The sequence below is a fragment of the Montipora foliosa genome, chromosome 8 (assembly GCF_036669935.1).
Source record: "Montipora foliosa isolate CH-2021 chromosome 8, ASM3666993v2, whole genome shotgun sequence".
Classification (NCBI taxonomy): Eukaryota; Metazoa; Cnidaria; class Anthozoa; order Scleractinia; family Acroporidae; genus Montipora; species Montipora foliosa.
Genome location: NC_090876.1, coordinates 3,637,633 through 3,661,113, shown reverse-complemented (window position 1 = coordinate 3,661,113; position 23,481 = coordinate 3,637,633). Strand labels below are relative to the sequence as shown.

The 23,481-nt window shown below is 37.9% G+C and overlaps 1 protein-coding gene across 4 annotated transcripts in view; it reads right to left on the bottom strand.

The window, feature by feature from the left end:
* Nucleotides 1-21,071, bottom strand: part of LOC138012544 (coiled-coil domain-containing protein AGAP005037-like) — a 39,493-nt gene extending 18,422 nt beyond the window's left edge. The window contains exons 1-6 of one of the 4 annotated variants that reach the window (XM_068859345.1): nt 20,925-21,071; nt 13,140-13,241; nt 4,153-4,409; nt 2,547-2,688; nt 1,866-2,058; nt 804-1,175 (exon numbers count right to left, since the gene is read on the bottom strand). In XM_068859345.1, coding sequence (XP_068715446.1) covers nt 804-1,175; nt 1,866-2,058; nt 2,547-2,688; nt 4,153-4,409; nt 13,140-13,241; nt 20,925-20,982 — 1,124 coding nt within the window. In that variant the 5' untranslated portion in view covers nt 20,983-21,071. Of the gene's footprint in view, nt 1-803; nt 1,176-1,865; nt 2,059-2,546; nt 2,689-4,152; nt 4,410-11,649; nt 11,941-13,139; nt 13,242-13,399; nt 13,738-19,107; nt 19,290-20,924 lie in introns of those variants that run through there. The other 3 variants (XM_068859346.1, XM_068859347.1, XM_068859348.1) reach the window with 3 other exon arrangements.
* Between the last annotated feature and the right edge of the window lie 2,410 nt (nt 21,072-23,481).

Sequence of the window (23,481 nt, the reverse complement as noted above, 5' to 3'; positions counted from 1 at the left end):
CTAAAGGAAAATTTCTGAGCTGATGCTTTGCTTTTAAACCCTTTGTTAGAGCTCTGAGAAGGGCTGAAGCTTAAATCCAGCCGCTCGCAAATCTTTCTTCTGGTGGATAACAAGCGAGGGACAAGCGATGGAGATGGGGCTGTAACGTCTCCTCTTGAGGAGAAAAGAAAGACAAACCATTCTGAAGTTGTCAACGCTAAAGCAGTACTTTCTCTCAAGTGTTGGATTATACTCATGACCTCTTGCAAAGTAACTTATGCAGTTAGGCCATCTAGGCTACAGTAATTACAGTAACAAAAATTATTATTACAATAATTTAATTTGCAAAAAAGTTTCGTAATTCAAAGTGTTTTGGATTTAATTTTCAAGAAAATTCGAGCATTTCACTCAACACAAAGAAACTCTGGTTTTATCAATTGAAACGAGTTGATTAAGACCTAACTTAACTTTAACTTTATTCATTTATATTGTGCAAGTATCAACTTAAAGTTTTCAAATGGGCAAAACTAAAGGTCGAATTACCACCACCGACGCAGTACCAGAGTTTCTTTAAAACGTAGATTTTTTGTCAACACAGAGACGATTTTTCTACTCCTCCATACTTTACATGTTTACTTTATGACAACTCAGAAAACCCTTAAACACTAGAAACAATGGAATGTTAGTTTTTCCCAGGGTAAAAAACTGTCATTTTTTGGTTGGAATATAATGATCTTTTCCATGCCTGGTGAATACACACTCAACATTCCTATGAAGACTTCACGTGTCTTCAGGTTTTCCAAGTTTAGGGTTATTTTAGTTACCTTCTTGGTTTAAGCATTGTACCAAGTCCAGGCAGCGGAACTTTTTTCCTATCCATTAGTGATCCTTCAGACACTGCCGTGCGTGCAACTGCATTTTCACCAACACCATTGTTAACGACCCTTGTAACAGTAGTTACACTTGGACCTCCATTCACCGGCTGTCGCGTCATTGTGGTTGTCCGGGTATACTTGATGCCGCTGCCACCATGGATGGCATTGGCAGGAGGCACATAGCTGTGATTTGGTAAAGGAGTGCTTGTTACTTGAGCACCAGTATGGACAGCTGTAGGGCTGCTTACTGGATGAGACAATGGACCATTCTGGAAAGGCCTAGTCTCCAAGACTTTGAGATGAGACTTGTTTGACAGATCACTGAAAAATGATGAACAAGTAGAGAATTCGAAAGCCTCCTACGGCTGTTAATACAAAACAGGTTTCCACAAAATTAATAGGTGACTTTTCCTTGAGGTAATTACCGGTATTTGGCAATGGTGCAAGGGGCACACAATAAATGAGAAAGTTCTGTGAGTATGGAAAACAACATTGTCCATGAATGAGCACTGCAAAAGGGAGGATTAGACCAAGGAAAAAGTGAATAACAATTTTTACATTGTGGATGGGAAACGGTTGTCATCTATCGTTGCTTTCAGAAAAACACAGTGCCAAAAGGAATGAAGAAAAAAATATTTTTTTTTGTTTTAACTTCTGTAACTTTCACAATTCTATACATGCCAAGACTACTTAACAATTAGCCCTTGCAGGCTATGGGTCAATAGCCCACGAGGCGACGCCGAATGGGCTATTGACCCGTGGCCCGCAAGGGCGAAGGGTCTAATTGTTTTAGTATCACCAAACTAGTCGGACAGAAAAGGCAATAATAAAGTTAGCAAATGCAAGTCAAAGAAATATTTAATTGGGAATTAAATGAAAGAAAGCATCACGCTTTTCGCTACTCGAGGACTATTACTAATTAAATAGTCCTCCAGTAGCGTAGCCAATCAAAATGCAGGATTTGCATTAGTCCACTAGTTGGGTGATACTAAAAAGATTTTAGCATACTACCTGACATTGTCCAGTTCATAAAATACACCACAGGAATTATCCTTGATATATATGGTCCTGCGATTGCCTCCATGTTCCTTGATCTTGTCAGAGAATGTTTGATTAAACAGTGTTTGCACCTGTGACATGTCATCCAGACCAGCTGGCAACATGGCCCGTTTAATCTCATCCCCAAACTGTAAATACACCACCCCTGAGAAGACAAAAGCACAAATAAAAAATTAATTCAAGACTCACAAAACAGGTCTTTCTGAAAAAAGCTTACAAAATATTTTTGATTTTGATGTTGGCATACAGGTATATACTTTTGTACCCCTTTCTACATATTAGCCACCATTTTTACTTCCCCTCTTTGTTCTTGAATACTGCTCAACATCAAATGATAGCAGCACCTCATGCAAGGCACCAAATGAAAGGCTCCTTGCAAGCAATAGTAAAATGGCAGACATCTGCTGGTAGTGGCTTAAATGATGTCCTTTTGAGATTGTTTACTTACTTTATCATCACCACAAAGAAAGTTACGTGAAAAAGATTTTAAATAACCAGCCTGACCCATTAGTTCAAGATTCACAGAAATTTTGTTACTTTTTAGTCTAGAGATGGCAAGGCATTAACCAAAATGAGGCATGAATAACAACATCAAAACAGGAACACTTGATTGAGTCAGAATCTATTAGGTACCAGGTGTTGAGGTAGTAGTGTGTGATACATGATTTTCCTCTTTTCGTGGCATTGTAGGGTACGTTCCAGGTTTGTCCAACAGCAGCTGGTAACGCTGCTGTTTCGGAGAAGAAGACAACACTGGAGGTGGGGGAACAGCTGGCTGTCAAATGAACAATAACAATCTGTTTAGTTATTTTGACAAATTCACATACAAGGATGTTGTCATCAAAAAATTAAGAGCTATTGCAGTGAGAAAAGATGGCTACTTAAAGGGGTTATGTGACATTATTTTCAGGTGTTTAGGGGGAGCAACCTTTAGTTAATCATGAGTTTAAAACTCAAAAATGGTAATGTGGAATTCCAATTTAATGATAAAACTATCGTTACATCACAAAAAAGAAGATTCAGAGCAAAAACGACCTTTGTCTAGGCAATTTGCCATAAACTTGAAAAATGTTGGGCCAACTTTTTTCAAGATTACCCAAATGCTTGATCTCTTTTTAATCTTGTCTGTTTGTGTCCATCCAAGTTTCTCTTTTCTTTTGCTGTATTTCTTTTATAAATATTGTTCAACAGTTTAAAGTGGCTATTGCAATGTTTCATTGCATTTTTTGGGCATTTTGGGTGTCATACAATAATAATAATTAAATCATTTTGCACTGACATAGCCTCTTTAAAACTTGATAACAACTAACACTACAAAACCATGGTTGAATAATTAGCAGTCTACCTTCCTTGAAAAGTTAGCATCTAAAGTTAAACTCAACATTCAAGGCAAGAAAATAAAAAATAGGAGAAAAAATGTTAAAATTTAAAGAACTGTTAGCATAACAGGTTAAAGGATAAATCTGACTCAGGTGTGGTTGAAGTTTGAGAGTGCTTATAACCTTCAAATGTTCATCACATTTAGAAATTGTATGAAATAAAATAATGTTTTTAACGTAATTTAAATAGCAAATAAACCAAGTTCAAACCCTAGACTTGGGCATCTGTGTTCCCTTTTGGGTATAAACAATAATTCAAGAGCTTGGAAAGACTAAATTTAACAGTATGTTACATGTTCCCTTCACTACATTGTATTCAGCGTTTCAATAAACTTTATGCTAATGATCTCGGTTACAAGTAATAACGTCCTGCAGTTCTTAGCTTCACATGTGGTTAGATTAAAATGAAATCTTATTTTTAAGAGGATTAAAGTTTCTCACAATGAAACTTTTAAGAACAGAAAAAACACAATGCATCCATGTTTTCTAACAATCTCTTTTTTTCACCATCAGTTTTAATTTTAACTCAATTTCCTGAGCATGAACTGACTATCACTCATCCAAGTGAAAGTTACTGAAATGTACTCCCAGTATGATGTTCCTTGTAACATTGAAATGGATGTTTTATGCACAGAAGAAGGTATCGCGCAATGTTTTTTCTCCCTATTTTTTAATCTTAAGCAGTTCATTGCATAAGTTAGCTGTCATTTCCAACTTGAGATTTTGTTGTGTTTTGACGAATTAAACAAAACAAAAACTCAACAATTGAAAACTCCAAATTCACAACACTTACTGTAAAGAGCATTTAAATTTTCAATGCAGCCAAAATTGTAATGTTGGAGTTTGACCACTCAGCTTACCACTTCATCCTCTTGCATCCCATTTGGTTTATTCCTGCCATTCTCTTCTGGTTTAAGTCCAAAACGCTTCTTTACCATAGATATTATTTGCTGACGAGATAGTGTCTGGGCAGCTTGTGTGTCATGTTCACTTGAGTGTCCTTGTTGTTGCAATCTTTTTGCCTTTTCCACATCCTCTCCAACATCTGACGTTGTGCGTCTTCTGGGTCGACGCCCATGGCCCTTGGCCTCCGAATCACTGACAGTAGTAGCCGTGTCTAAAGAGATAGTAATAAAAAAAAATCAGAGGTCCAACGTTGACCAAAACTATGTACTGTAGAACCAAATCTTAACGCCAAATAATCGCAAATTCATCTACAGCCTGGGCCACAGCAAAAAATATTATTTCAATGGCTACAAAAGTCGTCATCTTCATCAGTTAAGTCTTGAACTTAGCAAGCCCTGCGATACATGTAACTTTAAACCAGTAATAATTAGCAACTATTTACCGAAGTGGAGGTGGCTAATGGTGGATATTTACCTCGCCATTTCGTGGCTTAGTAAATATCCACCACTAACCACAGACACTGAGGTGAGCACAAAAAGATGATTTAAATTCCTGCAAAGATTACAACATTTTCAGGCCCAAATTCCACTTGAATTGCTCGGAGGGTTGCTCGGAGGTGAAGAGCAAAGATATCCAGAGTTTAAGTAGCCAATCAGCGTGCAAGTTCAGCGCTATCCACAGTTTTAGTATAAACCCTTTCACCCATCAGGGGCTCCCCATTATCAAGTAAAATTTCTGGGGTTTGACAGTAAATTATCAAGTGTCAATTCTAAACAACTACAACGGGTGCACTTCTTTTGGATTATTTAATATAATTTTGTATGTATCTTCAGAAGAACGACGTGCATGAAATCTTGCGACAATGTGGTTCCTGTACGCTCTCAACTTGCTGAAGCAAATTGCAGCCTTACAAATAGCTAAAAAGTTTTTAGAACTATTTTTTCAACAATAATCTAATGAAACCTCATCATTTATTTTTTGGTTAAATTAAACTAGACCTCAACAGATCAAAGAGCTGAGACTAACATGCAACAAGGACGCCAAAACTACATTAAATAGAAACATACATATTTTCATTTTTTTAATAAAATGAATTATTAATATATAATTTTAATTGAAGTTTTCAAAGAATTAAGTTAACTCAAAAGCCAAACTATATTCTAGTATATAATTATGGAAATCAACGATAAGGGCAAACTCACATGTTCACCTCATCACCCAAAATACACAAATTTATAATAAAGAATATTTAAAGCTTGTATCTATCTGAATGAGAAAATCAGGGAAAGATTTTATCCATAAACAAATGACCCAAAACCATATTGAAAACATTATTCATAAACTCATTTTCATTTACACATCAAAAGAAGACAGCAGGAAGAACTTTGCACCAAATGCCCCTGAGTAACTTTCAAATAACTGAAATAGCCTGTAAAACATACAAAACTTTACCACAAGAAAGTACTGTTCGGTAGCTTAATTTTACAAGTCACCTTTTAATATTAACATGACCATTGTTGTAAATGACACAAGAGGAGAATACTGCTCCACACTTTTGATTAAACCAGTTAAAAGCATACTTTCATGATCTGTTTTGCAATGAAAGGTTATATAAAGGAGGTTTGGAATCACTAGGTTGGCTAAAAATATCTTTCTACAAAACTCCACACAAAATTATTCAACTTCCTTGAATACTCACTTCAGGGTGACAAGAATCAGCTTTCGCTCCAACCAAATTTTGAACTTATTAGAATTGCTAAATAAGCATGTGCCTTTGACGTAAATCTCTCAATTATTAATAGTACAAAAGGTAAACATCTCTCTCATATAAATTCTCTAATGTTTTCCTGTTCAACCTTATAAAACTTTAGCCAGTTTTCTTTTTCATATTTTCCCTTAAATTCCCCCAAAATCATGCTTTCTAAAATACACTTCAAAAAAACTGCAAACATACCAAATTTATAAGCACTTTGCATAAAAGGTATTTAACATGAAATACCTCTTGCACAGTCAAGACTTGACGGAATCTTTGCAAAAAACAGACAGGAATATTGACACTGAATTATAATGCATCACTGATCAATAATTAATTAGTTACAACATTTCAAAGATTGAACCATTTCTAGCTTATCATGAGCTTGCAAGCCAGATGAAAATCTACTGTATTGTCTGAAATAACTACAATGAAGTACATGTACAATTAGCAGACTTTACAAACTATCATACTTGTCAACAAAATACAATATTAAAGACATGAAAGATACAAATAATATAGAATAGAAACATCTGGAACATATGCTAACAAAAGTAATGAAAAACAAGAATTATATAGGTAATTGCTGTCGATAATTCTAATCAGCAAAGGACATACGTAATTACCTGTCAAATTAGGCTAAAGGTGATTTAATTTGCTTCTAAATTTAGTGAAATAATTTCACATTTGCTAATTAATTAAAGCAAAATTTATTAAATGTTACTCCTTGAAGCTGTCAATGTAAAACTTTCCTATCAAGGTAATCAGAGTTGCTTGTGTGTTGCCTTTTAAGAGATTCATTCAGTCTATTTTTTAGTATTCTTAAGTTAGCTAGCCTTTGTAAATTTATAGATAAAATTTGAAAGTGCAGTGAAAGAGCATCTGTTAAACAGTTTTATCAGATATTTAGCTGCTGTACTATTGCATCTTCACTTGACAATGAAAAAAGAACTCTGAAATAAAAAGAACGAAACACAAACTGGAAAATAAAAAACTGCAGGATCATTATGACTTCAAAGATAAAGAAACAGCAACAATGTTTGGTGTAAAATTGCCCCAGGGGTAAAAATGATCAATTGAAGTAATTTGGGAAAAGAAAGGAAAGAAGTTATATAGTATTAATAAGTGTCTAGTCTTCTAGCACTGTAGCACTAATTGGGGACACTGTAAACTGAAATCAACAAATTACTTAAGGCAAATCAAATCCAATCAAACGTTGGATTTTGAGGACAGGGGAAAACCAGAGTATCCAGAGAAAAACCTCTCGGTGCAGAATAGAAAGTCAAAAAAATCAACACACATAACACTGAGTCTGGGAATCGAACCAGGGCTACATTGGTGGGAGGCAAGTTCTCTCACCACTGGGTCAGCCCAGCGTGCACCCTCATTAATATAATACCGCTACAACAAGTTGCAAAATTAGTGGAGACACTTCACCTACTTGGGGCGTAATTTACCTATCATTTCCCACACAGTAGACCCCCTCCCCCCTTATCAATAGGGAGCTTTAGCAAGGACAACGGCCACGTCAACGAGAACGTCACAAATTTGCACATTTAGTGGCCAAAGACAATACCTTTGCACGCTCTACACCTGCGTTTTTCATTTTTGTCTATTTCTTTGCCGTCGTCAGAAAAACAACAACGTGAAATGACCAAATTTGAGGTTTTATGAAGGATGTCAGTATTTGAAGATAAATAATTTTCATTTTCTCCACTAAATAAAGCGCCCATCATAGCGTTTTCATTTCTGAGGGTCTGCAATACCTTTCTCACATTAAAAAACTTGGAATAGTTGTGAAGTGATTACAATAATGAGAATTTACATTTTGTGATGATGTTCTCGTTGCTGTTCCTATGGTGGTTGCTAAAGCTCTCTAATGTTGCTAGCAAGACAACAAATTCTGAAAACTTAAACAGTCAACATTAATATAATTAATTAAAAGGTTGAAATTCCATATACGACAGGTATTGGAAGCTAGAAAAGGTGTTTTTTTTAACAGGAGTGTCTCAACAATTTTGCAACTTGTTGTAGCAATAAAAATGAAGAGGTAAAAAAAAATGATTTAAAAGGTTAGAAACTTCCAATTTTTAATTTAAAACAAATTCTGGTATCGCAAAGGCCAGGAATCAAAACTTATATTTATTGTTAATGGTGGTACATGCTTGAACCTTGTCAAAGTTTCTTTTTGCTGCAGCCCATCAGCTGGCAGCACACCATATTCTTCAACTCTTTTAAATAAATTTTTGGATTATTATTCAGGGTTCGCACACTTTTTCAGACCAAAAATTCAAGGACTTTTCAAGGACTTTCAAGGGCCAAATTTTGAAATTTCAAGGACCTCTTTTTTATTTACGTCGATGAATTTACCCATAGAAATGGTCTGACAGTACAATGCTTCCTCATTTTCCATAACGTACATGTACATGCGTGAAAATAATGTAAGATTAAAAATGCCGGTCAGAAAAAAATTCAAGGACTTTCAAGGACCAGGAATGAAGAGCAGAGATTTTTAAGGATTTTCAAGGCCTTGAAAATGCACTCTCAAAATTCAAGGGTTTTCAAGGTTTTTCAAGACGCGTACGAATCCTGATTATTGAATTAAAAACGACTGCTAATCACCTGTTCCAAATTGTTTCTTCAATTCAGTGGGGAGAGACTTTTTCTGGTCCATTATATCTACCTCTATTCAAAAAAGAATTAATCAAGGCCAAGAACCCTCCGGTGAGCATACAAGGGACAAACAGTGAGAAACTGTCACTTTCAGCTTCGCTTTTTAACATTATTGCTTATGTTCGGTTAAATTTAAGACACAAAGAAATATCAATGACATCATATGACACGCAGATTATATGTATTTACACAATCTCAATAAAACCAGGATTGGAAAACACTTGCCATCTGGGTGAGTGATCTTTAAATCACACTCGCCTAGATCAGTTTTCACTTGCCCAGTCCCCTCCATTATAAAAACTCCCCCCTCCCCCCCTTCCCTCTTTTCTGGGTAGAGTTTTGCCCTGTGACACTGGGTTGGAAGGACGTTGGCTGCACTTTTCTTGTGATAAGAAGTGGATTCTGCTTTATAGCTTGGGCACCCATCAATAAATTCACTTGAGATGAGAATGCTCAGACTGCATTTCTAATGCTTTGCTGTTTTCAGTGCACCACAGACAAGTCAAACGGATGACCAAATTGCCACTTTCAGGAACATTTCCATGTCTGCCTTTTGGTATTCCGGAGGAGGAGTGGTATTCTTTTGATAAGGAAGATATTTCCACATACTGTGTATTTTCACTTTAAAAGAGCCACACTTGTTCATTTAAGGTAAATAAGTGTCCACTTCAATTTGTTTTTAGCTCTTCATGTAAATAATTATATTCACTCAGAAAGTGATACAACATAGTTGCTGGTTGCTCGGCATAAGAGGATTTCACGCATGAATTGTCAAGAATTATAAAGTAAGGAAGTTAACAGCACAATGATAAGTGGTGTCTTGGACAAACTACTGATTGGTTGAACTAGAAATATCTGTTTCTGACTTCATTCTTCAACTCTGCAGAATAATTTATTTCCAAAAGGCCAGTCCTTTTCAGTGGTTCAAGAATAACCACTAGAATTTTTTAGTTGTTAAATTTGAAGTATCCAAAACATTGACTTTAAATATAGCCAGCATGACTAGCACAAAAATATTTAACACTCAAAGAAATAATAATTCTTGGCACTAACAGCAGCCTATTAGTTCTAACATGATTTTGGTAAAAAGAGCTTCCAGAAAATCACAATCGATGGGCTTGGAGGAGGAGCACTTTGCAAAACAGCCTGTAGAACTTTTAAGTGATAACTTGAACCATTAATCAGTTAAACTGACTCTAAGATGCAGATAACCAGACTTCGGCTTGAACTGCCTCTAGAAAGTTTCAGATAAAAAGGTCACGCAATGTTTATATTTTCAGATAAGGCCTTTGCGTGGGAATTTGCAATTAAAAAAATAACTACAACAACTGCACAACTCCTTTTGGAGGTAATGTATAAAAGGATTTAATATTAAACCCCAAGAGTCAAGAGGGTTTTGTTCATAACATGAATATTACGCACAGCTCACCTTTCTCAGAAATCATGTTATTTTTGGATTGAGCATATTATAAGAACTTATCTCAAAAATAAAAAGCGTCTATTCTCAAAGCAGATATTACGGTACTTGGCATCAGTTGCCAAAACAAGGAACTCGTGACTCGGTAATAAAATAAAACAACAGAAGTCTTTGGCATGGAAAGGAGAGTACTTTGAGGTTACATGTATTTCAACGCTATAGCTCCAGCGCAAAAGTGACTGAACTTCAGATCTTTAACAAACAATGGGAAGCATGGAAAGCTCAATTAATTGCTGAAACGAGCATGAAATTGACAACTCAAAGGAATGTTTTGAAAACTGCGAGGAAGTCCGACAAAGGGTTTTGGCAATGCCAGAGAAAAATATGTAGGAAGTCTGTTTACCTGTCAACGCTTACGATACCGCTACTCAAAATATCTCCAACTCGTCTCCACCAACGCTTCAGGGACCGTGAATGGGATAGTACATGTATTAATTAAAATACAGGGTGTTTCATTGTTGTACTGAATTCGCTTCAATGCGTAACCAAGGACCAAACCGAAAAGAAAAATTGTCGGATAAGCATTCGTTACTGTAAAAATGCAATGCTCTGCACATCCAGAGGAAACCAAGTAACTGGCTCCAAAAGCAAAATCTTGCTTCACGTCAACACAAACGAAGTGGTCAAGTATTGCGATTTATTTCTTCACACAAAACATTATTGTCTGAAAAATACTTAAGGGACAGTGTTAAAGCTTGATCTAAGCACAAATTGAAAAGAAAATATAAATGATGGGGTTAGCGAATGTATTATGGAAAACTTTTCAATGGCGATCGATTCTCTTAACTTGACAAGAATAAATTTCTTTTGAAACAACTTGCAGTCACCTCGCTTATATGTAAATACGAAGCTTGATAAGAGTTTTTGGGGCAAAATGTAACTTTGGAGATTAAATTTCAATCAAACGGCATCAAATGGCAAGTGGTAAAAACGAAAATTAATTCCACAGTATTCTTGGCAGAGACCAATGTTGATGTGTCAAAAGTACTGCGGGAGGACTGTACATAACTACAGGTTTCCCAGAAACAACAACCGTTTCATGCCAAACCTGTCATTGCGTGGAACACACACTACGATTCTGTAGACTTAATATTTCATGAAAAGTAGGTTGAAAAAAGACCGATAAGGGACCCTTTGCTTTGCGATATAAACAATCATGAAATGATTGCCGAAATATATATAAATGCAGCACTTCACTGTCGTAAGATATCAAACTGATCTCGGCCATGAAAACAACGCGAACAGCAGTACTTAGTAATACTTCCCGCCTTGAAAACTTTTATTTTTCACAAAAAAAACGAAGCTAAATTTTTGAAATACCAATTGGGCAAACGGTAGTAGAGACGTTTTAGCTTAATTACACTCGGCTGAAAGAAAAACCAAATCGCAATGATCAATTTCAAAGATTAGTGTTTGCCGCGAAATAAAACATGAAGCTTAATTTTAACATTTACAACCAACTTAGTGTGTGCGCAGGCAAGTTCTCGAACCATCAACAGATCTTCGCTTCTAAAAGCTAATTGAAGTCGCAAATTTGCAATCACTTACATTTTTGACGTTTAGTATAGCGTACGAGGAAGGTTTGACTGTCTCCCATCACTGAAATAAGTTGACATTAGCCCGGAGTAGAAAGGGCAGCCATTTTCGTTGGCTGGTGGTGAGAACTGCCCGGAGCAATCCGAGAAGCAAAAAATAATATTTACTGACGAGATGCGCGGCAATCCACAATACCAGTATTTAAGTTTCGTGCGGCCAAACAAATCACAGCGTTCAGTGTGGTACAGTTCCCACCAAAGGCCAGCTTTGTGGGAAGGATTAATCTGTAGATGATACCTTAATCTGAAAAAAAAAAAATCTCGCACTGGTTGCTCTGCAAATCGACATGAAATTGACAAGGTTTTTCTCGCATTCAATCATTGAACCCAATTAGCGCATGTCTGTTGTTGTAACCGCTCCAAGTCACAAAATCAGAGCAAGAATGAGCGAAGAATCACGACGAATGTGCACTTTAGTTTACATAAATAGTAAAACTACAATTGAAAATTAAAAGAAAAATTCGTATGCGCCTCCTCTTATAATTTTCCAGTGATAGGTATATGGAAAGTTATTGTCTAATGAGGAATGGAGAGGTACATTATTTGAAATGCCTGAGTCAAGGAAATAAAAAAATGTAACCTTTGTGTTTCCCCCACAATCTCTAATAGAGTGCACCAAATTAAAGATAAGTTTTTGTTTAGCTTTTATGTTTGCGGAAGATACGGTTAAGCTCTGCGGTCAGTAAACTCAAGACGCTTAAAATTAAAAGCTCCTTATCAACAGTCAAGCAACAATGCACAAATCACTCCTCACTCAACGCAAAACGCGCGCGTTATTTCGCGCGTGATTGCCTGCTCTTTTTGATCCACGAAAAAAGCTGTCTTCTGGGAGACCATGCTGTGAGTAAAAAATCAAGCAGACGAACGCCGCGTTTTTTAGGGGAGACATATTTAACACGAAAGTGTCACAATTACCAGTTGTTATAAACAGATCTTTTGCTAGCCGTGCATTTTAGCCTGCTTCATTAATTGAGCTTAACCTGGTCTTTGTTCGTTTTATTTCAACTTAACGATTCAAGCGAAACTTGACACAGCTGAGTAAGTTTTATCATTATTTAAATTTGCTTAAACCTTCCTTGGATTACGTGACAGTAGTCTCGAATAACTTCAAACATGGGTTTTTCGACAAAACAGAAAAGCCAGAAAATAGACGATGACTTTCGGTTCGCCACAGCACGGGGTGACTCGCATGACGATATTAAATAGCATCTCTGCCTAGGGCGTTTTCAACATTTTTCTTATAAATTTATAACATCCGCGAAAAAAAGGAAATATCGAATAGACGCATAGATCGAGAATCGGGACGTGACAATGAGCATTGCCAGCTGTAAAAAATTCAGAAAATGGAACAGCCATTTCACCAACTTTATATACTATGGTAGTCCATCGCAGAGAAAATTGTTGAAAGATAACACGCTGAAAATGTTAAACTTGCTAACTTACCTTCTTTAATGTCCTTGCTTGGAGACCATTTCTGTTTTTCTCTTCCAGAAAACGACCGAGCTCTCTTCACCTTAACTCCACCGAACAGCTTTCCTTTCAGTCCTGTAAACGACAAATTAAGCTGAGCATTACAAAAGCTGAAAACATACCGCTGAGATGAAAACAGAAGGAATCTTGGAAGCACGGATCGGCTGTCTTCGCGACTGTTAGACAACTTCCACCGACGAAGAGTGAAAAGAACAGCAAACATCTGTTTGTACCTGAGCTCATCACTGATGCTTTGAGCAACAGAGGACAGGATTAAACCAAGCACACTTTTACTACGTAGCAGTGTAAAGTCAATTAGCTTTGATACGGCGGCATCACGCGCGCAAAAATTCTGTGGCTAAAGGCTCGAACACGCAATGCTTCAACGCGATCGATCGGCGCAGACTGGCACTGGAGTCAAAGATTTCAAAACAATTCCGACACGGTTCGACAGGAGTTGAAGAAAAGCATCAGTGCAAAACACGCGCTGATTGGTTTGCAGGTGGTTCGACGAGACTGCGGAAAAATTCATGACAAATTTTGACACGGGTTGTAATTGAGCGCTACAACAAACATTTCAATAAAGGAACTGAGGGGGTGAATTGTTTCATAATAGTTGCGGTTGCGAAACGTTTCCAAACAAAACGAGCCTTAAAATAATATGACCAGGAAGGTAATTTAATTTGATCCAAACAAAGAACATTTTAAACTTTTATGAAAAGAGATAGAGCCTAATCGACAGCTTCCCACGTGGTACGAGGTTTCTAAAAGTACAAACAGTTGCACCGGGGTCAAACTAAACAGCAGGGGTTCGTGTTAGGTTTGTTCGTCGACGGAAGCTGTAATCACAGAAAGACGTAAAACAATGGGGAAATAGGTGCCTGTTTCCCTAAGGGTTGTGCCAGTTTGATCCTGAAGGATTCCTTGGATAGGAAAAAAATATATGTCTGTTTATTGGAACTTGTTTCAAGGCAACGAAAAATCTCTTTCCCAAGAACATCTGTGCTTATAATTACAAATTACAGGGATCATGATCTCTTACAACTTGAGAAAACCAAGTGTCAAGTTTCCGACAGAGCTTCCCCTGTTTATCACCTTTTAAGCCACTCTTCTGTTCATTTCTTTTAAGATAAGGTAAACATTATTTATTCGGGAATGCTGCAGAAACCGAGCGATGTTTATTCAAAGCTCGAAAAGAAAAACAATTCACTTTAAAACGTCAATCTTTATCCTTAAAATACATTAATCCACATTATCTTAATCAGACTTTCTTGTTCAAGCTTTGTGCACTTGTCAAATAATAATTGTACCTCAAAATTGAGCGCTTGAATTGAATTCTTTACGTGGGATAATTCCCGATTATAGGATGCGTCCATGAGCCGGACTTGACTCGTATCATACATTTTTCAGTTGAATCTACAATCTTGGACAAAATAGATGGGAAATTTGCACCTCCCCCCCCCCCAAATCAAGGTTGGGAAAATGGCGCGTTTTGGCTTTTGCGTGGCTTCATCCTTGCTTTGGGGAGAAATGGGGGTTTGCTGTTCCATTTTATTCTGTCCAAGATTGTAGTATCTCTGTTGGCTAACGCTTCCAAAACAGAAAAAAACCCAACACGTTCAAATCATCTGTCAACATTACCTATTTTTTTGCAGCTTAGCAAGTTCTAAAAGTTACCAAAAGTGTCTCCCCTGCATTTGTGCCTGCCGTAGAAAACAGTCGCTACACAAAAAAGGGCGTGTTGATTGTAACTGCAGAACACCTCAGAGTAACAATTCACTGGTTGATTTTAAAATATATCTTTAAATCATAGAGACAGAAGATTGGCTTCTACTGTAGGTTTGTGTAGGAATTTAAATTAGATCAATCCTAATCTAAGGTTAGGTGCTTTTGTTTGTGGCTATCGGCCAAAACTGGTTTGGTTTGCTGATCCAAATCATGACCACGTACAGGTCAATAGATGCCACGATATTATATCTGAGAGGAAGCTCATTTAATGCTCATTTTATATAGCCCCATGTATGAGAAGCAATTCATAATATTTGAGGAAGATTTTTGTCACTTCATGTTAATTTTAAATATTGAAAGGAAAACCTTAAGGGGATTACGAGCCGGACTTCTCCAATTTAAAGAGTAAAACAATTTGTACAAGGACTATATCGACTTATATATTGGCCTTCCAATAGCGGGTTATAATCAAATTTCCCCTACAAGCTAAAAAATGAGGATAATTCCCCACATAAAGGGGACAAAAAACTCCTTGTCTAAACTCGCAGCATTACTTTCAGAAGTGTGATTGACATTTTAACATTTTTGAATACTTCAACGTTTGGTCAACACGTTTTCACATTGGAACAAGTGCCAAATTTTCTAGCTTCATTCAGGACACATCATTATAAAAGGAGACAAAGCAGTCCATTATGTCTTCAACTTTTCCGGCAGGAAATTCACAGTAAAAACGACCTTTCCTTGTATCGATATCGATGGACGTCACAAGTCTATATACAAATATACCACAGGAAGAGGGTAATTATCACTACAGGGTGCAAAGCATACGAAAACTTTCACCAAAATAACCCTCCAATCCCCACAAACTATATCAAAGAAATGCTAAGACTCATACTCAAAGAGAATTCTTTGCCGTTCAACGGAAACCGGAACTATCTACAAATTCACGGTACTGCCATGGGTACTGAAATGGCCGATGCCTTTGCAAATATCTTTATGGCCGATCTTGAGACACGGATTCTTATCAAAAGCGTCATAAAGCCAATGATTTGGAAACGATACATTGACGACATTTTTTCGTTGTGGGTTGTGAGCAAACCTGATCACACAAGCAAACTCACAACCACCTACCATCAAATTTACAGCTGAGATCTCAAACACTGAAGACACTGTTGTATACAAAGGCAAACGCTTTCAAAATTAATCCATTCTGGATATAAAAACACATTTCAAGCCGACTGAAACCTTTCAGTACACTCATTTTTTCCTCCAGCCACCCATGCACCAGGTGTCAAAAAAGGATTTTAATTCTTCAAGAACAACTTTTGAAGAGAACATTTACAAATTCAAATCACGTCTCCGTGCTAGAGGCTATCCAAAACGTGTGATTGAGGCACTCCTATCAGACATCAAATTCACAGAAAGGGAATCAGCGCTGAGCTGAAGCGAAGGATTGAAAGCCCTAAAGATATCTTGCCCTTTGTGACACAGTATCACCCGGCAGTGCCAAACCTTAAACATACTTTATTAAAAAAATTGGCACTTCATACAAAAACACCCTTCGCTACGGCTAATTTTCAAAGAGTCACCACTCATATCTTTTGAAAGGGAAAAATCCCTAAAAGACATGCTCGTGGAGCAAAGCTTTAAAGAGGTCAAAGACCGAAAATACGCTACAAAAGTCTCAACCGTTAAAGAGTTGTGTAGGCCTGTCAATCTTTGCTACTTCCTACTGTGCATATTCTGACCCCTTTCCAACAGGGTTATTGAAGTGTCCTTACTCCCTCTTGCTCGAGCAAGGCAACAGACTAAAATGTACTAACCCCCCACCCCAAAGGGAAAAGCAAAGCCAAAATGTACTAATCCCCCACCTCTCTGGGAAGGCAACGCAAAAAAAAAAAAATGCATTAATCCCTCACCCCCTCGGGCAAGGCAAAGAGCCAAAGACCCCACAAAGCTCCACCCATGCCCCATGTTTCCCCGGGGCGGGGGTTTACAGTGACAGGTGCATAATCGCTACGTGACCAGAAAATAGGGACCGCAAAGGCGTCGTTATCTAATTAAGCCAGTACGACGTAAGAAGGAAATAAAACTATCATTTGTTGTGTGATTAATAAAAAGTGTGATGACTAAAGCTATTTCCGTTTGTCAGTTGTCTACCTTTACACGACATGAAATGAAATGAAACTGGGAGCCTGAAAAAATCCAGGTTCGAACAGGATTCAAACCCGTGACAGTGCGATAGCCGCAGTTACACAACTCGACCAACTGAGCTAACATCCAAATATAAAGCTCAGCCTAAATGCTCACATCTCGTGAATCGGTTCACCGGATCACAATTTAAACAAAGAATAAAAATGATTTAACAATGAAAGGATATTCGTTGTTCATTCTATCGTTTTTATTTTGGAGTGCAGAGATGGCGCCGGGGTGGCGCAGTGAACTCCCCTCCGACCAACGTGGCCTGGGTTCGATTCCCAACCTCGGCGTCATATGTGGGTTGAGTCTGTTGATTCTCTATTTTGCACCGTGAGGTTTTTCTCCGAATTCCCCGGTTTTCCATTTGACTTGTTTTGCCGTAATCCCTGATTTCAGTTTACAGTGTCCCCAATTAGTGCTCCAGCGCTGGAACGCCTAGTTCCTTTCCTAAAAATAGGCCATTTTCGAGTTCATGTCTGCGTCCTCTTCAAGCGAGTCTAAGTGGGAAGTTTATGTTATGAAAATTACTTTTCATTCATATCTAAAGTAAAACTAATTAACATCACAAAAAATTTGCTCTTAGACTCATTTTCAAGAGGAGACAGACATGAACTCGGAAATGGCTAAGGTGGCACCCATGCAAAGATAACGATAACGACTATCATTGAAACATGATTAAGTACAAAAGCTTCCGAATTTTTTTATCATAATTTTCAGAAGAAACAAAAGCAGATAATATACTGAATCGCTAAAATTGAGAGCTGAATGGAGAAAAATCAAAGCTTCGGCAGGACTCCCATGCATGATTGTCGTTCTGACCGAACTAGTGTGGGTCCATTCATGATTTCGAGATCAGTTGGTCCATTGCGTGGTCGTGCGCCAGTCGTCTCAAAAATCAAATCACATGATAGCCTTGATAACTGACAGCGATTTCCTGTTATGCCATAGAAACACCATCACCGATACAACATGAAACTTCTATTTTTTATGGAATGGTTAATAGTGTGGCAAATAAGAATTTATGATAACTTGTTCTACGGTTCAATGCAGAGGTTCCGCATCCAGCAAAACCGCCCGGTCGCAAGTGAATGTCTAGCAACTTTTTCCACGATAAAATCCGTTTACTTAGCTACTTCCCACAACTTATTTGAATTCAAGTCAGAAAATAGTCATTTCAAAGTTGTCGTACAAAACCGTATCTTCAGGCTGATAATGACGTCGCCCGCTAATTGTGATTTTACAAACTTAACATCGTTAAAACGTAAAATGCGCCATAAGCTAATGACATCTACTTTTCAAATTCACGAAGGCAGTTAACGGAAACGCCGTTAAAAGTCAACTGGAGAAACAATAGTTTGACAGGTAAGCGAGTCTACGTCTTTGCTATGTGCCTAATACGCTAAACCAATCGGTTGAAAATTTGCGAGTGATGCCATCAGAAACAACACGGTATAAGTACGTCGTCCATTTGGTATATTTCAGATTGCTGATTTTTGTCATATCAACCCAAAGGAATATTTATTTCAGGAAAATAACGACCTAAATCCGGAATAAACTTGGGAAAGGCACAAGAATATAGTTGTTGACAAATGTTCCTTGTTTTGTCAAAGGCGAACTTCGATTCAGAGAATGAAACAGAATCATACATGTTCTCATTTTAAGTTGCAAAATTTCCAGCTGAAAAGAATAGGTTACAAGGAATAACCATTGCTTTAGAGAAGTCATTGGCAAAGTATTATATTTCTTTATGGAAATAATTAAATCTGCTCTGTTGCTGCGCTGGTACTTCTAACCTTCATTTTCTTCGAGACTTATCTAACTAGGGCATACAAGACTAAAAACTGTTACAACCCTTAAACAAAGAGGCGCATTTGTTCCTAAGGAAAACAACGAGTTTAACAAGGAAGTTTTAAAAATGTTTTTTTGGACCACAATTGCCAAGAATTTGATGTCAGTAGTGCGGAGGTAGTATTTCCGCAACACAATTCGCAACTGATCTAACTAATCGGCTTACCCCGTGAAGACGGTTGGGAACATTTAACCAGAAATTTCCGTCGAGGACTTGGCATTAGTCGGCACTGAGACAAAACTTCTCGTAGAAAATGTCCTCGGCCACATACAAGAATCAGTTTTTGGAAAGCTTTTTTTCAAGCTCTTTGATCACATCGACGTTGCTAATGGTTCCAGGGTGTCATTAACATTGCTTTCAAACTAAGGAAAGTTAATGAAGCCGAAAACAAAGAGATAAGGCGTGGGTACTCGAGTTGTAGACAAGAGCAATATAGAAAATTAACGTAAAATACAAAGAGAACATATCGTGAATTAAACCGCAAAGTCTGAAGAGTCAAGTTAATAAGGAAACCAACAGCAAGTATTTCAGTCTGCTGAGACAAAAGCACTGCCTGTCGCTAGCTAAATTTTCCGGGTGGAGATGAATTTCCTTTTCACCATTGCGAAACGTATTTCATCATCAAATTTCTGTTACTCCAGAGAACGACTGGAGAATGTTCTGAACCAACGATTGTCTGTGTTAAGTTTCATTTTTCACCTTAATCTAAACTTTTAATGCAAGTCTGGTAAAAAGACTTGCAAACTTGCAGAACTGGCAAGGCGTCCTTGTCTTGAACCATTAGACATTTAACAACGGCAACAACGCTTATACATTCGTATATATCACTTGTACAGGAAAACTTTAAAAATCGTGAAAAGGAGCAAATTTTATACCGTTGCCGGTTTAATCTCTCACTTCAGCCCACAGGCCCCCCAGGCTCATAACGCGATTTTGCAATGCATAACTTTTTTGTAGTAAAAGAGATAAATGGTGAAAAGAGTTAAAAAATGAAGTCAAGTTGAAAAACTGAACGTCTTTCTCTCGCAATAAACTTTCCCTACCTTAAATATGTTGTCCACTTTTGTTTTGTGTCGATTCATTAGCCATTGCTGATATAGTGAAATCACTACTCGCTTAAGAGTGTATAAACGAGTAGTGATTTCACTATATCAGCAATGGCTAATGAATCGACACAAAACAAAAGTGGACAACATATTTGAGGTAGGGAAAGTTTATTGCGAGAGAAATACGTTCAGTTTTTCAACTGAACTTCATTTTTAACTCTTTTCACCATTTATCTCTTTTACTACAAAAAAGTTATGCATTGCAAAATCGCGTTATGAGCTTGGGGCGCCTGTGTTCAGCACCGCATACAATACGCAAACTTTATTAACAACACCTTTGTTCCACAAAAACTAAATATGAAACAAATAAAATTACTTGACCACCCGCACCTCCACCTTGTATGACCACTGGTTCGCATGCTGTGTCAGCAAGCAAATTGAGATCTACAGGGAATTTTGAAGTTCTTCGACAACCAATCGAGTAATAAAATTGTGATTGTTCAGTAGTCACAAAAGCATAAAAGTTAATCTTGGGATGATAAAATTTACTAACAGTTTAAAGAAGCTTATTTCAATCCACCACTCTTTTGACGCGAGAAAGAAAAAGGCTACGTAACCGGTTCAACTATAAATGTTGATCAAACTAAAGCTTTGAGACCTAATCAGTAGACACCACAACACTCTTGTAATGAATTCGTTGAATTTGCACGTGAATATCTACGATATGTTCGTACTTTGTTCATCAGGTTTTCGCTATCACGACGAAACAATTTGAAGTCTGCTCGATGAGAGTGAAAATGGAACTGACAATTTCGAAGGAAAGATGCTTGAGATGATGATGTAAGCTTACTAAGCCACATGAAGCTAGGAACGGTGACATTGAATGTCTACGATTCACAATGTTTACTTTTCTGCTTTGACACAATTTAGACTCACCTTTACTTAGGTTGTTTCTTCTTTTAACAATTCCGAGGATACAAACGTTTTTGGGCATAGCAAAGCTGCTGTAACACTAATGTTGACCACGAGGAGAAGCCGCACTGTTTATTTGTTTGAAAGACCCGCCATCTTTCTAAATATGATTGTTACCCAGAATGCATTGTGGGACTTCTTTACAATACGCTAAGTGACGTCATGCCGGCTGGTTTACATGCAATACGAATTTATGACCATCCGGCGATAGATAATTCCCGGATTTCTTTCCCAGAAGCACAATGCCTCTGGACTCATCTCGTCTGGTTTAAAAACAGGACAAATTTGGCAGACGCACAATCAGTCTAGCACAAATTTGAGTACAAATTTTAATTCTCCTGTGAAAATCGTCTAGAATAAAGGGCACAAAACGTATTATACGTTTTTACAAACTATTCTAATTAGTGCGCTTTCGAAGACTAGTTAGACAAGATGAGTTGCTCAAGATCCATTATCCGGCTATTGCCCGTTTTCAGAACAGACGCTTGCACAAATTAGCCCCCACCCGATTATATCGCGTCTCGAATACAAAACGGCGATTCATCAAGGAGGGTCGTGAAGGGGTAAAATAGGAGCTGGGATTTGCCTTTTTGAGAGGCTGGGAAATGGGATTTTGTGCACTGGGACTGGGATACATGAAACAAAAACAATAGAAAATGGGAATGGGATTTCAATTTGAGCAACACAGGCTGGGATTGTGGGGGACTTGAGCTGGGATTTGAAAAAAACAATTTGCTGGGAAATGGGATTAGGACCCCCCACCCCCCCCCCCCCCATCCCTTCACGACCCTCATCAAGAGCATCTTTGACCATCTTTTGCGGTGGTTCACACAAGCGACGCAAACGCAAGCGCAACCAAATACATATGTGAACTACAAACTAACGCAAACGCAATGATGGACAATTTTCCATTTGCTTGCGCCTGCTTTGGTATTTCTTGAGCCTGGTTCACACGTACGACACAACTGCAAACGAGTGAACTACCTCAACGCAAAACGCAAGTAATGGAAAAATATTCATTTTCTTGCCAGGGGCACCCAACGACCAATTTGTTGTAAAATGTATTATTATACCCCAGTTAATGAAAATAAATGTTATTAAGGCATTTTCAGGTGTTTTTCAGTGTTGCTGGGAAAACATTATCTGTTCCTTTTTCCCAGCAAGACACACAAGAAATTTCCCAGCCAGCTAGATAAAATTGGTGGGTTTCCCAGCCAGGAATTCCGCGCGCTTTCAAATCCATCGATCCAAAACGACCGAACAAAAGCGGGACAAAACAGGTTTTTTTCCGCAAGCACAATCACTCTGACCAGCCGTCGTATTTTTGTGACTATTCTCTGGGAGAGGGAAGGGGTTCTCTTTTAGTCGTCCTCAGGCTTCAGAGTTTCTACAGCCAGCTCGGGTTGAAATGCAAGAAAAAGTCATTAATTCCCAGGCAAAACCTTTATCAATAACAAAATTTCCCAGCCAGCTCATCGAAACACCTGTATTTTTGCCAGCCAGCAAGATTCCTCTGGGGAACAGATTCGTTGGGTGCCCCTGTCTTGCGTTTGCATTTCACACGTGTGAACCAGGGAAACGCAAACGCAAGGTGAAAAAAAACACATACAAGTTAGATCGTTTCCATGTCTCCACGACTCAGTGCAGTTCGTGCACTTGAAGGTTTCATCCGCATCCACCATCTTGGAAAGAAAACTTGAACTGCGCCTGCGTGTCTTATTTCCCTTCAGTTTGCATTGGACGTGTGAACTTCGTTTGCGTTTGCATATGCGTGGTACGTGTAAACCCTCTGGTGTGAACCAGTGTAACGCAAACGCAAGATAACGGTGAAAATTTTGTCCGCCATCTTGGGAATACTGTGCTCAATTGCGCGTGCGTATTGCAATTTACTTGCGTTTGCGTTCGATGCTTGCGTTAGCCTGTGTAGCTAGCGATACTGTTGGCGCAAGAGGAAAAATTAGGGAGCTTAAGCACGCATGTTTTAGAGACGCGGACTGTGTCCTAGCGAATTTGGACCCCCAGAACAATACAGAGCTACATTTTGGATCAGGAAAACTTGAGGAAACGACTTAGATCAGTTTATTTGTTGTTTAAAAGCATTCGCGGCGGCCTTTCGTAGATGCAAATTTTGACTCCTTCCTGACAGAAGCTTCAATAAAGCACTTGGAATTCATAGAATTGTCGTGTTATCTTTTTAATAAGAGAAAAAAAAATCAGACTTACGCTTCAGTTCAAGTTGTTGAAAGCACGCGCTGAGGCTTTTTCGTAAAGCGTTGCTTTTTCTTCCATTTAATAGTTTGAATGGGCGGCGCTTCCACAAAGGAGATGCCACTTTTTGAAGAAACACCTCTTGGTTGGAAGACGCGTTCTTATTAGAAGTTTACTTGATGACAAGGCTTCAGAAGATTTTTCCTTTTTTTAATATAACCAAACTTGTCAAGTTATGAGTTCTCGTGTTAATTTTCAACAAGGAGAAAAAGCGAAGTTAGACTTAAGTTTCAGTAAAAGTTGTTTAACGCAC